General features: G+C 47.6%; 1 protein-coding gene across 2 annotated transcripts in view; it reads right to left on the reverse strand.

The window, feature by feature from the left end:
• Positions 1 to 14,885, reverse strand: part of parp8 (poly (ADP-ribose) polymerase family, member 8) — a 627,363-nt gene that overhangs the window by 305,035 nt on the left and 307,443 nt on the right. For both annotated transcript variants that reach the window (XM_085972589.1, XM_085972580.1), the window contains one exon: positions 769 to 863. In XM_085972589.1, coding sequence (XP_085828715.1) covers positions 769 to 863 — 95 coding nt within the window. The remainder of the gene's footprint in view (positions 1 to 768; positions 864 to 14,885) is intronic.

Here is a 14,885-nt window from a genome sequence, read left to right on the forward strand (position 1 = left end):
AGATGGCTAGGCATTGTGGGTCATAAATGTTTGGCTGTCCCTGGTATAGGGAAGTGTGAAATGGTCAAGGTTTTGGCTTGAGCATAAACAACATAAATCACTTTAGCAAGTAGTCACTGTGATATCCTTTGGTAACAGCTACGATTGTTTACAGTGTGAAATGTTCCATCTTGGCATCATCTTGCCTGACAACATGAAAGCACAAGAGCAACAAAAGAGTAATAGAAAACAGAGTTATCAGCACTGTCCCTACACTCCAGCTCTCACTATTTATAACATTCATTTGACACCGATAAAAGGGATCCTGACACTTTGAAGCAAGTGCTGAATAAATCCAATATTCAGCTGTTTTATTTATCTTTTAATAGTGTACGATGATAAACTACAGTCAGCTTATGCAGCAATAAACATGTCAGGTACACTGATATCACCAAATGTCAGCATCCTTCAATTCTGTTCAAAAAATACTTGCAAGGCTAAAGCAAAAATATTTCCTTGTTTGTAGTTACCGCCTATGTAGGTTTCGGAATTAAATTTATTGCCTGATTTGTCTGTTTGTCTTTCTCCCTTTATCTCAAAATTGTCAAGAAATTGGAAAGAAAGGACAGATTATTGGTCACTGGAGTAGTTCTCCTGGCTGTGCTGTGACTAGAACCACAAATGCATAGACATTAAAGTGACTCTATGAGCTGAGAACACTCTCAGCCTCATCCCCTATGATTGAAGGGCTGATCATTAATAAGCAAACAGCATGATAGTGTAGTGTACCTGAGGGATACTGCGCCAGGTCCATAGATCTCTCTCACAGCTGCCAGGTCAGCTTCAAGCTGTGGGTGCTTGTGTAGTTCACCATCATAGTTACCCTGAAATCACAAACACAACTGAGTTAATGTGCACTGAGCTGGAGTCATCATTGTCTGAACACATGCAACCAAGAAGGCAAACGGTATTCTTATTTCAAAAGACTATTTAGCACATTAAAGGGATGATTCCATGCTCTGATGAATCATGGGTGCATGGCCCATGATTTTTCTGGCTTGGAAGAATATCACAGGTGCCTGAGTTGGCTCCCTGTGAGCGCCACTCCACTTTGGGAGTGACCAGAATACAGAATTACCACTTAAAGCTCTTGTGCCATTTCCTTGTTTCTGAAAGGGTTAAAGTTGTTACAGGCGGCATATATTTCATTTATGAAAACACAGAAAAAAGGATGGGAGAAGACCATCCTGTCCATCAAAGCTGTCCGCTACAGGCATGGTGCAGCCACGTACATGACTGACTAGGCCCTCCAAGTCATACTCTGGAGAGAGGCAAAAAAAGAGAATAACCATGAAGCCAATTTAGGAAGCACCATGAGAAACGTCTCTCTAATTGTCTAACTATATAGTATAGCCAGAACAGAATGGGTGCCTGTGGCATTCAGTGCTGCCAGTGGCACCTGTTAATAAAATTGCATTTATATAGCGCCTTTCATGGCCCCAGGATGTCCCAAAGCACTTTACAGCCAATGAAGTGCTTTTGAAGTGTAGTCACTATTGTAATGTAGGAAACACGGCAGCCAATTTACACACAGCAAGGTCCCACAAACAGCAATATGGTAATGGCCAGATAATCTGCTTTTAGGTGTCGGTGTTCGGTAAAGCTCCAGGACACTGGGAGTAATTTCTAAATGCTTCTAATCCCACTATTCTGCATCTCACTCTCCATAACTAGAAATAGCCTCCTTTCTCAGAAACCTGTCTAGTTCTCGTTTGAAGGACTCTAGGGAATCCTTATTCACCATTTCATTCCATGGCTGTAAGGAAGATATTTTCATGGATGGAAAATTACAGAGTTTACATATCTGAATTCTTGAATGGCCCTGACCTCAGGATTCGGGACAGGGTCAAGGGTGCCATGAACTGGGGACCCGAATCTCAACCCGCTGCACTCCCGGTAGTGGAGCGGAGTCCCAAGGATTTCATGCCGCAGGTAATTTGTATTTTTTTTTAAATGCATGTGGAATATGATCAAAACCAATAATTAATTCAAATTGAAGCAGCTTTATGTAAACTTTGTTGGGGTCACAGAGGTTAGTTACACTCTTGAATTTTTTAAATCTGTGTTTTAACGTTCTCGGGAAAAGATGTCAACCTTGATCGCACCTCCTCCTATAAATGTCCATGCGGATGATCAGAGAATACATTCCCCTCATATCAAGTGTGGGGATATTAGAAGATTGTTCCTCCTATATTAATGCTAATATTCTGAATAAGAATTGTCCAGTGTATTGAATATTACCATGTATTCAAAGCCAAAGGTATTTTGCACCTAATTTATTTTAAAGGGAAGTTTCCTCAACAAAATAAGTATTTGGTCATTTTTTTTTGTCTGTTTGCAAACACAAAACTCTGAGGCCTAGAAATTGAGTGCCCTTAGCGCCGATTTTGCGGCGCTAGAGGGCCTAGCGCTGCATTTGGCGCCGGCGCCGAAATTGCCTGGGGCCCTTACGCCGCGGTAGACCGGTAGCGCTGCGCCGGCACCGATGACGTCATCGGTGTGCGCAGCGTCCCGGTTGCCATGCCGACGGGCCCCAGCGCCGAAATTCAGTTGCGGCCGCCTCGCCCGTGACAGCCGCAACTAAGACTCTGGCAACAGAGTCTTACGAGTCTTTGCGCCGGCGCATTAAAGGCCCCGCGGCGGCCGGCCGCTTTCCCGCCGGCCGCCTGGCCGCAGCTCCCTCCCCGGACTTCCCCACCCCGGAACAGAAGCAAGCCCGGCACTTGTCCGAGGTGCCGGGCTCATTTTTTAAAAGATTTTCGCTGGCCGCGATCGGGTGCAGGCAGCTCCTCCTTAAGGGAAGGAGGAGGCCTGCACTTCCCGAGCCTGCCGCACCGCATCGGGTGCCGCAGCGCCGGAATTGCGGCGCGAAACGGCAGTTAGCGCCAATTTACCGCCGCAAAGACCCTTCAGTAGCGCCGGCAGCCGTTTGGGCGCGGCCCTGCTGAATTTTTGGCGCGCGCAGGGGGACTTAGCGCCGGCACTAACTTCCGGCGCAAAAGCCCTGGCTAAGCCAAAACTCAATTTCTAGGCCTGAGTCTGGTAGGCAATTTTCAAGAGTTTTCACTTCAAGGGTCAACACTTATTGGCCCGGATTTTGTAACGGGTATGATGGCATACTCAGAGTACGCGATCATGCTGCCTTTGAAACATACCACAAATTTGGGGCATGCTCTAAATCCCGAACTTGCGATCACCTTGACAGATCATCCGCGCTGCCTAGGAAAAGCCAATTGCTGGCGCAGAGTTGGGCTATTTGCCCACCAACTGCCAGCAATTACAGACGTTTTTCTTACGGTTAGTGAAACCAAGCTTAGGAACCTGTTTTACATCATAAAAGAAGATCTGCAGTTGAAAAATCATCACTTTGCATTTCCCCAATACCAGAACAAACACAGGATAGCATAGTTTACAATCTTATCAATCGATTTTGATTGGAAATGCATTGCAAAATGATTTGTTTGCCCTTCCATGTTTTCTTAACAATGCTACAAAGCTATTTTAGGAAAAAAGACACTGAGAAAATATCTGCCACTTGCAATAAAAACAGTTCATGAATATTGGTAGAGAAAATGTGGCAAACAGATAACTCGCTTAACAGGAACCGATATCAGAGCTGTTTGAATTGATTTTATGGATATATACAGGAAAATCATCTCATTCATCCGGTGAGGTTTTTGTGAGATGAATAAAGCTTTTTGTGATGATGTTTTGTGCTAGAACAAAGAATCCAGCACACAGACGATTAGATGGTTTTAGGCTAAATTATTAATAGCAGACGTATATTGTGTACGTTTTGGTGAAGGAAACTTTTTTTGTCGGTCGAGTTTCAATTTAATTACTTAGGAAGTAGAATAAGAAAGTTAAAGAAAGTGAACATCGATCAGATTTCAGTGACCAATTCTGTCCTTTCAACTCAAAGATGAACAACAGAACAAACAATATAATGCATCTATAATAAGGAAAATAGATTTATCTATTACCAGTCTAATTGAGGTCTGAATAATATATTTTAATCCTGAAAATTAACATTGAATATATGGCTGGGAATCTTTTTCTGAAGTTCAACAACATTACTTGCCGGAGATATAAAACAGTGTTAGACCTTTACTAAGTATCAAAACAGGAAGTTTTATGCATTGAGACTAATAAATTGAGAGTTTGGATGAAAATAATAAAACAAAATGCTGATGTATGTAATTTCAATGTAAAATAGTGAGAGAAGTTTGTGGGCGTGGCTTCATTTGGACAGCTTTTGTGGGCATGTCTTCTCTTACGCATAGACTGTGCGCTGCGCTCCTGGCCTTCCTGATGTCATACGCTGCGCAGGACTCTGCAGCGCTGAAGAGGAAGTCTCCGTTCCGGGCCTGGCTCAAGGTAATTACGTATTCTTTTCATAGGTCGGCGGCGTACTCCGGAGCTATGCTGCTGACCACAATTTTTGGCCCAATGTTGTTTTAACAGTGATAAATAAAAGTGGGAAGCAAAGCTTCATTTTAAAGGGATGGGCACGATCATTTTAAAAGATTGGGGGAGAAATTTGGTATCGCCCCACTTGGGGCGCAATTATCAGCCGGGCGCAAAGTTTTGCGCCCGGCGCAAATTATCACCGCCTACTGCTAAATTGGTCTCTTTCGCCCCTGGAGGTGATTGCAGCGCTAAATCAGGCACTGCACGACTCTCAAGGCGCTAAGCTGGAGGAGCGAGGCGCTACCTCAGAGGGCGGGCGCAGTGCAAGTGCTGTCAGTTAGCGATTGCACACAGACACGCTGGCGCCGGTCAGCTCTTAAAGGGGAGGGTTGATCTTGATTTGCAGCCGCACCATGTGCATCGGAGCCCTGAATCTCGGCCTGGACAGACCTGTTGCCAAATCCTGAAGCCAAGGACCATGGAGAGGGCCAGGGAGCGAGCACAGCGCTTCAGTGAGGGGGCCTTGGAGGCTCTGGTTGGCACGGTGGAGCGCAGGCGATCTCTCCTGTACCTGGAGAGTGGCAGGAGGCCTCTGCCCAGCGAGTACCGAAAAGCTTGGAGGGAGGTGGCTCACAGAGTGACCTCCAGCAACATGGTGCCTAGGACCCCTGTGCAATGCAGGAAGAAGTTCACCAACCTCACTCGGGTCGTCAGGGTGAGTGCCTTTTTCAGAAACCTCTTCATCCCTCCATCGCGACCTCACTTTTTGGCCAAAGGTCTTGAAAGCCCCAATGCCCAGCCCTCATCCAACACCTATGGCCCTTTCAGGAAACTCACACGCACATTCAGCACTTTGCATACAGTAAGGGCTATTCGACCATGGGAGGCATTTCAGCCAGGAGCATGGCTGCACACAGTAAGGGCTATTCGACCATGGGAGGCATTTCAGCAAAGAGCATGGCTGCATCTTTACTCAGACCCCGTCCTTTCCTTGCAGGGCAAGCTGGCGCATAATAGGAGACAGCAGCAACAGACCGGGGAAGCTGGCCTCACCTTCAAGCCCTGACCGATCTGGAGCAGCGAGTCCACCGGATTGTGGCAAGCCGGATGTTTGGCCCTGTCGCCAATGGAGACGCCGACCCCGTTATGGACAGCAATGGTAAGGTCATCACCTTTTTGACCTCGCTCCTTCCACTTGTTCCTCACAACAGCATCCTTTGACACTCTCGATCCAAATCAGTACATCGCTGCACTCATGCCTCCCTTGCTGCCACCCTGTCCTCACGCTAAACCACTCTTGTACCTCCCTGCTTTCAGATGCTGATTCACCAGGTGAGGAGGCGGGCCCTCAAGCTGCCACTGGGAGTGAATCTGAAGGCGAGGAAGAGGAGGAAGCCGGACCATCAGCGCAACCCTCTGCCGAGGCAGCCCATGACCATACTGGGGACACGCCTTCCCTGGAGGGGAGCGGGGGGGGAATGGTCTGATGAGGGCGAAGCTCCAGGACCCAGCGGGCTACAGCAACGCAAGGGGGGTAGGGAAGCTCGGGGGCCTTCTCCCCGGAGGGAGAGTATGGCCTCGAGTCCTTCTGCAATGAGCGCAGACGAGGTGCGGGTCCTCGCTGAAATGAGTGCCCAGGCGGAGCAAAGGCACACTGAGCTCATGGCTGCAGTGGCAAGGATGCCCAAATCCATTGAGTCACTGGCAAGGAGTGTCTAGGACTTCGGTGCAGCACAGGCGTCTGCCACGCAAACGCTAAGTGCTGCAATGCAGTCAGTGGCTGGTCTCATGCAGACGCAGATTGAGGCCACGCGAACACTAACTGCTGTCACCCTCGCTGGATCGGGCAGGTTTCCCCGGAGCCCTCACCGTGCCGCAGCAGGTCAGCAATCTGTGCTCCAGCAGATTGCTCCGCATGCTGAAGTGCTGCCCCGTGGGAGTGCCAGTGTGTCGGTCGAGCGGGGAGTTGCTGTCCTCTCTCAGGATGACAGCATTCCTGCTGCCAGCACTGTCACTTCTCCACTGCAGTTGCCACCACCTGTAGGACAGACTGCTGCCGCCCATGCAGAGTTGGAGCAGTCAGCAGCCGGGCCCTCCAGGCCCAGAGTTGGTCCAGGCCGTCCCTCAAGGGCATCTGCAGTCTCAGTTTCTGACACTCAGCAGCCTTCCCCCAGCCTTGCTGCAGCCACTGGGGTCCCATTACAGAGGAGCTGCAGGGTGGGAAGGGGGCAATTTCGCAAGGGAAGCAGATCACCCTCGAAGGCAAAAAGTAGGAGGTGTGGCAAAATGTTGTTCATTTTTTTTATTGAAGGCCGAGGATCGTGGTCATATTTTTGTTGCTGTTTTGGACATTGTCTCCAGGTTGTGAGAGCCAGTTATGTGATTGACAGTTTTTTTTGTGTTTCTTTCTATTACTTTGTCATGCGGGAAAGATACACAGTTTGGTAAATAAAGAATTGTCTTTATTCAAAATGTGCATGTTTGCTCTTTGCACTCATTGTTGCCTTGACCGGCTTAGGGGTTGCGGCATGGTTCCATTCAGGTTCTTTGAATGGCAGAAGCCATTTCCTCAGAGGGGGCCTAGAAGCGACTTGCTATGAGCCTTTGACAGACGGCCCTTGCACTTTGTGCCTCCCTCCCATCTTGGTGCTGCTGCTCCTCCTCCTCCTCCTCTGCTGGTGCTCCAAGGCCTGGTGGCATTGGCTGGGTCCTGAGGATTGCCAGGTTATGCAGCATGCAGCACACAACAACGGAGTGGGAGACTCGCTCAGCCGAGTACTGCAGGGCTCCTCCAGAGTGATCCAGACAGCGGAACCGTTGCTTGAGCACGCCGATTGTGTGCTCAACAATGTTCCTGGTAGCTTGATGGCTCTCGTTGTATTGTTCCTCAGCAGGGGTGCTGGGCGAACGGAGCGGGGTCATCAGCCAGGTGCACAGAGGATAGTCCTTGTCCCCGAGAAGCCAGCCTCCTGGGTGAAGCGGGGCCTCGAAAAGGTCTGCCACAGAAGTCTGGCACAGGATGAAGGCATCGTGGCTGCTGCCTGGAAAGTGGGCATTGATAGCGAGTATCAGCTGTCTGTGGTCGCAGACCAACTGGACGTTCAAAGAATGGAAGCCCTTTCGGTTGTGGAAATCCTCGGCATTCTCTTGCGGCGCCCGCAAAGCCACATGGGTGCAGTCAATGGCGCCCTGCACCATGGGGAAGCCTGCTTTTCTTGCAAAGCCCACTGCGCGTTCTTGCTGCTTGTCCGGGGTCATGGGGAAAGAGATGTACTCTCGTCTCCTTTTAAAGAGGGCATTTGTGACTTGACGGATGCAGCAATGCACCACGAACTGGGAGATATTGGCAATGTCCCCAGTAGCAGATTGAAAGGAGCCGGTGGCATAAAAGTTGAGAGCCACTGTTATCTTCATTGCTACCGACAGAGACATCCTGCTCCTCAGTTGAGGCTGCAGATCTGGCTGAAGCAGGTGGCAGAGCTCAGTGACCACCTCCTTGCTGAATTGCAGCCTTCGCAAACACTGCTCCTCAGACATATTGATGTATGAGAAATGTTGGCGAAAAACCCTGGGAGGGTAAGGTCTCCTGTACCGACGCCTGTTGGCCCTCCTCCGTCTGGCCATGATTGCCACTCTCTCTCTGCGTCTCTGTGCCCTCTCAATGTGATGGAGAAGCACGACGTTCCCATCCATTGCAGCCCCCATAGTATGTGGGCAATCAAAGTTATGCCGGTGAAAAAGCAAAGCAACTACAAAGTTATGGTCAGAAGCCAAAACTACCTCAGGCAACGATGACTCAATGCAGAAGTCTCTCTTTCTCCCTTTGTCTCTCTGCAAATCTCTCTCTCTCTCTCTCTCTCTCTCTCTCTCTCTCTCAGAACGAGTGGTCCAAAAATGGCTGCCACACAGAAGCCAGGAAGAGCCCCCTTTAAATAGCGCCCCCCCCCCCCAGCCCCACACCGACTGGGAAGCGTTCCAGTCAACCTGTTGTTGGTAGCGACAGGCAGAAAGGAGGGGGGAGCCTCTGAATTTCCAGTCTGGGGCGCCGCAAGGGCGTTGCACTCTCGAATGCCGTCAAGATCTGCGTGCGCAGGAGAGCGGGTGGTATGGTTTAGCGCCGCCGCTAAATGTCCGGTCAATTTCGCGAGAGGTGCAGATATCGCTGCACCCGGACGCTAGTTGGTTAGCGCCCCACTTATCACCCTCTTAAGGCGCTACCAACTGAATTTCTCCCCCATTGTGTCTTAAGAAGTTTCTCACTTGAAAGCTTGAAAACCCCATTTACACATATTCTTCCCTGCTGACGCAGCCAAGAGAGTAAGGTTCTAATGTGGTAATGCCAAAGACTGAGGTGGACCAATTGGGCTGGATTTTCATTGAGTCGTCGGGTAGGAAGCGGGACTACAACTTTTGGGGTTGTAGTCCCGCCTCCATCGAGTTCTAGCCAACCCACGCGATTCTGACTTGATTGACCTTGTTGAGCCCACCCAGCAACAGGAGACGTCACAGATTGAAATTTCATCTGTCAAGACCTTTTGACAGATGAAATATCAGCGTTTCACAGCTGTTTGAAGCTGTCAAACACTGACAATCTGTGCTCCAAGTTAATTCCTTCCTCTCAGGCTGCTTTAGAGATCTCCTCAGAACAGAAAGCTGAATGCTGGAACTTTTGACAGCTCACAGCCATTCTGCTTTCTGTGCCGGTGAGATGAGGGACTCCCGAGACCTGAAGGAAGGAAGGCTGTAAAGGTAAGTAAAGGTATTTAAAACTTATTTAAACACTTTACCCACACCAAACACACTTACCTTTGCACTCATGCACCCATCACTCACCTGAACACCGGACATCTCGACCCCTCCAAGCCCTTCATCCCGACGGTCCACCTCCTCTAACCTGGTGTGGTTTGGAGCCGTCGGGAATCCCATACTTCAACATTAAAAATAGGGATTAGGCTAAAAACTACCTGTTAACTACCTGTTAACAGGCAGTTAATTGGCACTAATCCCCATCCCGCCTTGGGGAGGCGGGTCCCAGTGCGGGTTGGGTACCCGCCTCCTTTGAAACTGGCATGGCAGCGGGTTGGGTGCGGGATGGGTTTGTGCCCCCCCGATTTCGGGATTTTAACCCCCCACACGCCTCCAATCCCGCCTCCACGGCCCAATGAAAATCTTGCCCATTGAGTTTGCCACAGGCCTAACATTATTCGGACAGTCTGAATAGCAACACTATTCCACATTTTTAAATTGAATAGAGCAATGTTCAATGTAAAAATGGTAGTAAACACAATCTGCTGCCACGCTTGCAGCTACAAAGCACTGGCTGCTTAACCAGTCATTTAACGACATATCAATACTGTGCACGCCATGCTCATCAGCAAACAAGCACTGAACAGATTCATTTTTGGTAAACAAATTTCTGATTTGCTGACACAAGCAGTCCTTTCAACTGTTAAGTCAACACACTGTTGTAAAATATTGCTTATGTAATAAGGCGCAACACAGATACAGATAATTTTCCATCTTCAGCTTCCCCACGCAGAACTTCCATTAGATTTAATGGAGAGAAAATCATGGTTAGAGGAATGGTGCAATGTGGAGGGATTCAAGTTCCTGGGACATTGGAACCGGTTCTGGGGGAGGTGGGACCAGTTCAAGCCGGACGGTTTGCACCTGGGCAGGGCTGGAGCCGATGTCCAAGGGGAAGTGTTTGCTAGTGCTCTGGGGGAGGGTTTAAACTAAAATGTCAGGGGGTTAGGAACCTGAGCAGGGAAACAGAGGAAAGGGAAACAAGGATAAAAGCAAAAGATAGGAAGGAGAAAAACAAAAGTGGCAGTCAGAGAAATCAACGGTTTAAATCAAATGTGGCCACAGTAAATAATAATTCTAATAGGTCTAAGAGCATTAAAAAAACAACCCTGAAGGCTTGGTGTCTTAATGCAAGGAGCATTTGTAATAAGGTGGATGAATTGGCTGCGCAAATAGAGGTAAACGAATATGATTTGGTTGGGATTACAGAAACATGGCTCAAGGATGGCCAAGGCTGGGAACTCAACATCCAGGGGTATTCGATATTCAGGAAAGATAGGCAAAAAGGAAAGGGAGGTGGGGTAGCATTACTGGTTAAAGAAGGGATTAACACAATTGTAAGGAAGGATATTCGCTCCGATGATGTGGAATCTGTATGGGTAGAATTGAGAAATACCAAGGGGCAGAAAACATTAGTGGGAGTGGTATATAGACCTCCTAACAGTAAGGCGGAGGTTGGGGATGGCATTAAAAGGGAAATTAAAGAAGCGTGCAATAAGGGCACAGCAGTTATCAAGATGGCTTTAATCTACATATAGATTGGGCTAACCAAATTAGTAACAATACTGTGGAGGAGGAATTCCTGGAGTGTTTACGGGATGGTTTCCTGGACCAATATGTCGAGGAACCAACCAGAGATCAGGCCATCTTAGACTGGGTATTATGTAACGAGAAAGGATTAATTAGCAATCTTGTTGAACGAGGCCCCTTGGGTCGGAGCGATCATAATATGATTGAATTCTTCATTAAGATGGAGAATGAAGTAGTTGACTCAGAGACTAGGGTCCTAAATTTAAATAAAGGGGGATGGGATACAGAGTGGAGATATAATAGGGGTGATGAACAGCCAAATATAGAGGAAAAAACAAGTCAGCTTGGAAGGCAGAGCAAATATGTAATGGCACAAGGGAGTAGGGCAAGGCTGGATGGCATTTATTTTAATGCAAGGAGTCTTGCGAATAAGGTGGATGAACTGAAGGTGCTGATTAACACATGGGAGTATGCTATTGTTGCTATCACGGAGACATGGTTGAAGGAGGGGCAAGACTGGCAGCTCAATATTCCGGGGTATAGAATCTTCAGCCGAGACAGAAGGGGGGGGGGGGCGGTAAAAGAGGAGGGGGTGTCGCAATATTAATTAAGGAGTCAATTACTGCTGTAAGGAGGGATGATATATTAACAGGTTCCTCTAATGAGGCCATATGGGTAGAACTTAAAAACAAAAAGGGGGCAAACACTTTGCTGGGAGTGTAGTATAGGCCCCCAAACAGTCAGGGGGAGATAGAGGAACAGATATGTAGGCAAATCTCAGAGAACTGTGCAAATAATAGGGTAATAATAGTGGGGGATTTCAACTTCCCCAATATTAACTGGGATAGTCAGAGTGTGAAAAGCTTAGAGGGTGCAGAATTCTTAAAGTGCATCCAGGAGAGCTTTTTGAGCCAGCATGTAGAAAGTCCTACAAGAGAGGGGGTGGTACTGGACATAATTCTAGGGAATGTGGCCGGGCAAGTGGTAGAAGTGTTAGTAGGTGAGCACTTTGGTGACAGTGACCATAATTCGGTGAGATTTAAGGTAGTCATGGAAAAGGACAGAGATGGACCGGAAATAGAGGTTCTAAATTGGGGGAAGGCTGATTTTAATATGATAAGGCAGGATCTGGCCAAAGTGGACTGGGATCAGCTACTTGTAGGAAAATCCACATCGGAGCAATGGGAGTCTTTCAGAAAGGAAATTGAGAGAGTACAATGGCAACATGTTCCCGTAAAGGTCAAGGGTGGGAGCAACAAGCCCAGGGAACCTTGGATGTCAAGGGATATACGAGAATGGATTAGGAAAAAAAGGGGGGCTTTTGGCAGATACAAAGGACTAAAGACAGAGGAAGCCCTAGAGGAGTATAAAAAGTGCAGGGGGATACTTAAAAAAGAAATTAGGAGAGCGAGGAGGGGCCATGAAATAAAACTGGCGAGCAAAATAAAGGAAAATCCTAAGGTGTTTTATAAGTATATTAAGGGTAAGAGGATAACTAGGGAAAGAGTAGGGCCCATTAGGGACCAAAGTGGCAATCTGCGTGTGGAGCCAGAAGATGTAGGTGGGGTTATAAATGAATTTTTTGCATCTGTGTTCACTATGGAGAAGGACGATGTAGACATAGAAATCGGGCAGGGAGACTGTGATATACTTGAACATATTAGCATCGAGAGGGAGGAGGTACTAGCGGTTTTAGCAGGCTTAAAAGTGGATAAATCCCCAGGCCTGGACGAAATGTATCCCAGGCTGCTGTATGAGGCAAAGGAGGAGATTGCAGGGGCTCTGACACAAATTTTCAGAACCTCTCTGGCCACAGGGGATGTGCCAGAGGACTGGAGAACAGCTAACGTAGTACCATTATTCAAGAAGGGTAGTAGGGATAAACCAGGGAATTACAGGTCAGTGAGCCTAACATCAGTGGTAGGGAAATTATTGGAAAAAATTCTGAGTGACAGAATTAGTCTCCACTTGGAGAGGCAAGGATTAATCAGGGATAGTCAGCATGGCTTTGTCAAGGGAAGATCATGTCTGACCAATTTGATTGAATTTTGAGAGGGGGTGACTAGGTGTGTGGATGAGGTTAGTGCAGTGGATGTGGTATACATGGATTTCAGTAAGGCTTTCGATAAAGTCCCGCATAGGAGACTGGTCAAGAAGGGAAAAGGCCATGTGATCCAGGGTGCCTTGGCACATTGGATCCAAAACTGGCTTAGTGGCAGAAGGCAGAGGGTGATGGTCGAAGGTTGTTTTTGTGACTGGAAGCCTGTGTCCAGTGGGGTACCGCAGGGATCGGTGCTGGGTCCCTTGCTGTTTGTGGTCTACATTAATGATTTGGATGTGAATGTAAAAGGTATGATCAGTAAGTTCGCAGATGACACGAAAATTGGTGGGGTGGTAAATAGCGAGGAGGGTAGCCTCAGTCTGCAGGACGATATAGATGGGTTGGTCAGATGGGCGGAACAGTGGCAAATGGAATTTAACCCTGAAAAGTGTGAGGTGATGCATTTTGGAGGGACTAACAAGGCAAGGGAATACACAATGAATGGTAAGACCCTAGGAAAGACAGAGGATCAGAGGGACCTTGGTGTGCATGTACATAGATCCCTGAAGGCAGCAGAACAGGTGGATAAGGTGGTTAAAAAGCCATATGGGATACTTATATTCTATGCCTCGGCTAATGAAGGCAAGAGCAGGGAGGTTATGATGGAGCTGTACAAAACGCTGGTTAGGCCACAGCTGGAATACTGTGTGCAGTTCTGGTTGCCACACTATAGGAAGGATGTGATTGCTTTGGAGAGGGTGCAGAGGAGATTCACCAGGATGTTACGTGGGCTGGAGCACTTCAGCTATAAAGAAAGACTGGACAGGCTGAGGTTGTTTTCCTTGGAGCAGAGAAGGCTGAGGGGGGACCTGATTGAGGTGTACAAAATTATGAGGGGCATAGATAGGGTAGATAGAAAGGAACTTTTTCCCTTAGTAGAGGGGTCAGTAACAAGGGGGCATAGATTCAAGGTAAGGGGTAGGAGGTTTAGAGGGGATTTGAGGAAGAACTTTTTCACCCAGAGGGTGGTTGGAATCTGGAACTCACTGCCTGAAAGGGTGGTAGAGGCAGGAACCCTCACAACATTCAAGAAGCATTTGGATGAGCACTTGAAATGCCATAGCATACAAGGCTACGGAACAAATGCTGGAAAATGGGATTAGATTAGACAGGGCTTGATGGCCGGCGTGGACGCGATGGGCCAAAGGGCCTCTTTCTGTGCTGTATAACTCTATGACACTACGATGGTCTGAGGCGCGAGTTGGGTAGGATTGATTGGGGAATGTCACTCAAAGGATTGACGGTGGATAGGCAATGGCAAACATTCAAAGACTGCATGGATGAACTACAGAATTTGTTCATCCCAGTTTGGCATAAAAATAAAACAAAAAAGGTGACTCAACTGTGGCTAACAAGGGAAATTAGGGATAGCATAAGATCCAAGGAGAGGACATATAAATTGGCCAGTAAAAACAATAATCCTGAGGATTAGGAGCAGTTTAGGATTCAACAAAGGAGGACAAAGGGATTAATTAAGGGGAAAATAGAATGAGAGTAGGCTTGCAGGGAACATAAAAACTGACTGTAAAAGCTTCTATAGATATGTGAAGAGAAAATGATTGGTGAAGTCAAGCGTAGGTCCCTTGCAGTCAGAATCAGGGGAATTTATAATGGGGAACAAAGAAATGGCAGACCAACTAAATAGATATTTTGGTTCTGTCTTCACAAAGGAGGACACAAATAACCTCCCAGAGATGCCGGGGAACATAGGGTCTGATGAAAGTGTGGAACTGAAAGAAATCAGTATTTGTAGGGAAATGGTGTTAGGGAAATTGATGGGACTGAAGGCTGATAAATCCCCAGGGCCTGATAATCTACATCCTAAGTACTTAAGGAACTGGCCCTAGAAATAGTAGATGCATTGCTGATCATCTTCCAACATTCGATGGAATTTGGAACAGTTGCCATGGATTGGAGGGTAGCTAATGTTACCCCACTATTCAAAAAAGGTGGAAAGAGAAAACGGGGAATTACAGACCGGTAAGCCTGACATCGGTAG

The sequence above is a fragment of the Somniosus microcephalus genome, chromosome 2, assembly GCF_052327205.1.
Source record: "Somniosus microcephalus isolate GS21.2 chromosome 2, FLI_Smic_1.0, whole genome shotgun sequence".
NCBI classification, from domain to species: domain Eukaryota; kingdom Metazoa; phylum Chordata; class Chondrichthyes; order Squaliformes; family Somniosidae; genus Somniosus; species Somniosus microcephalus.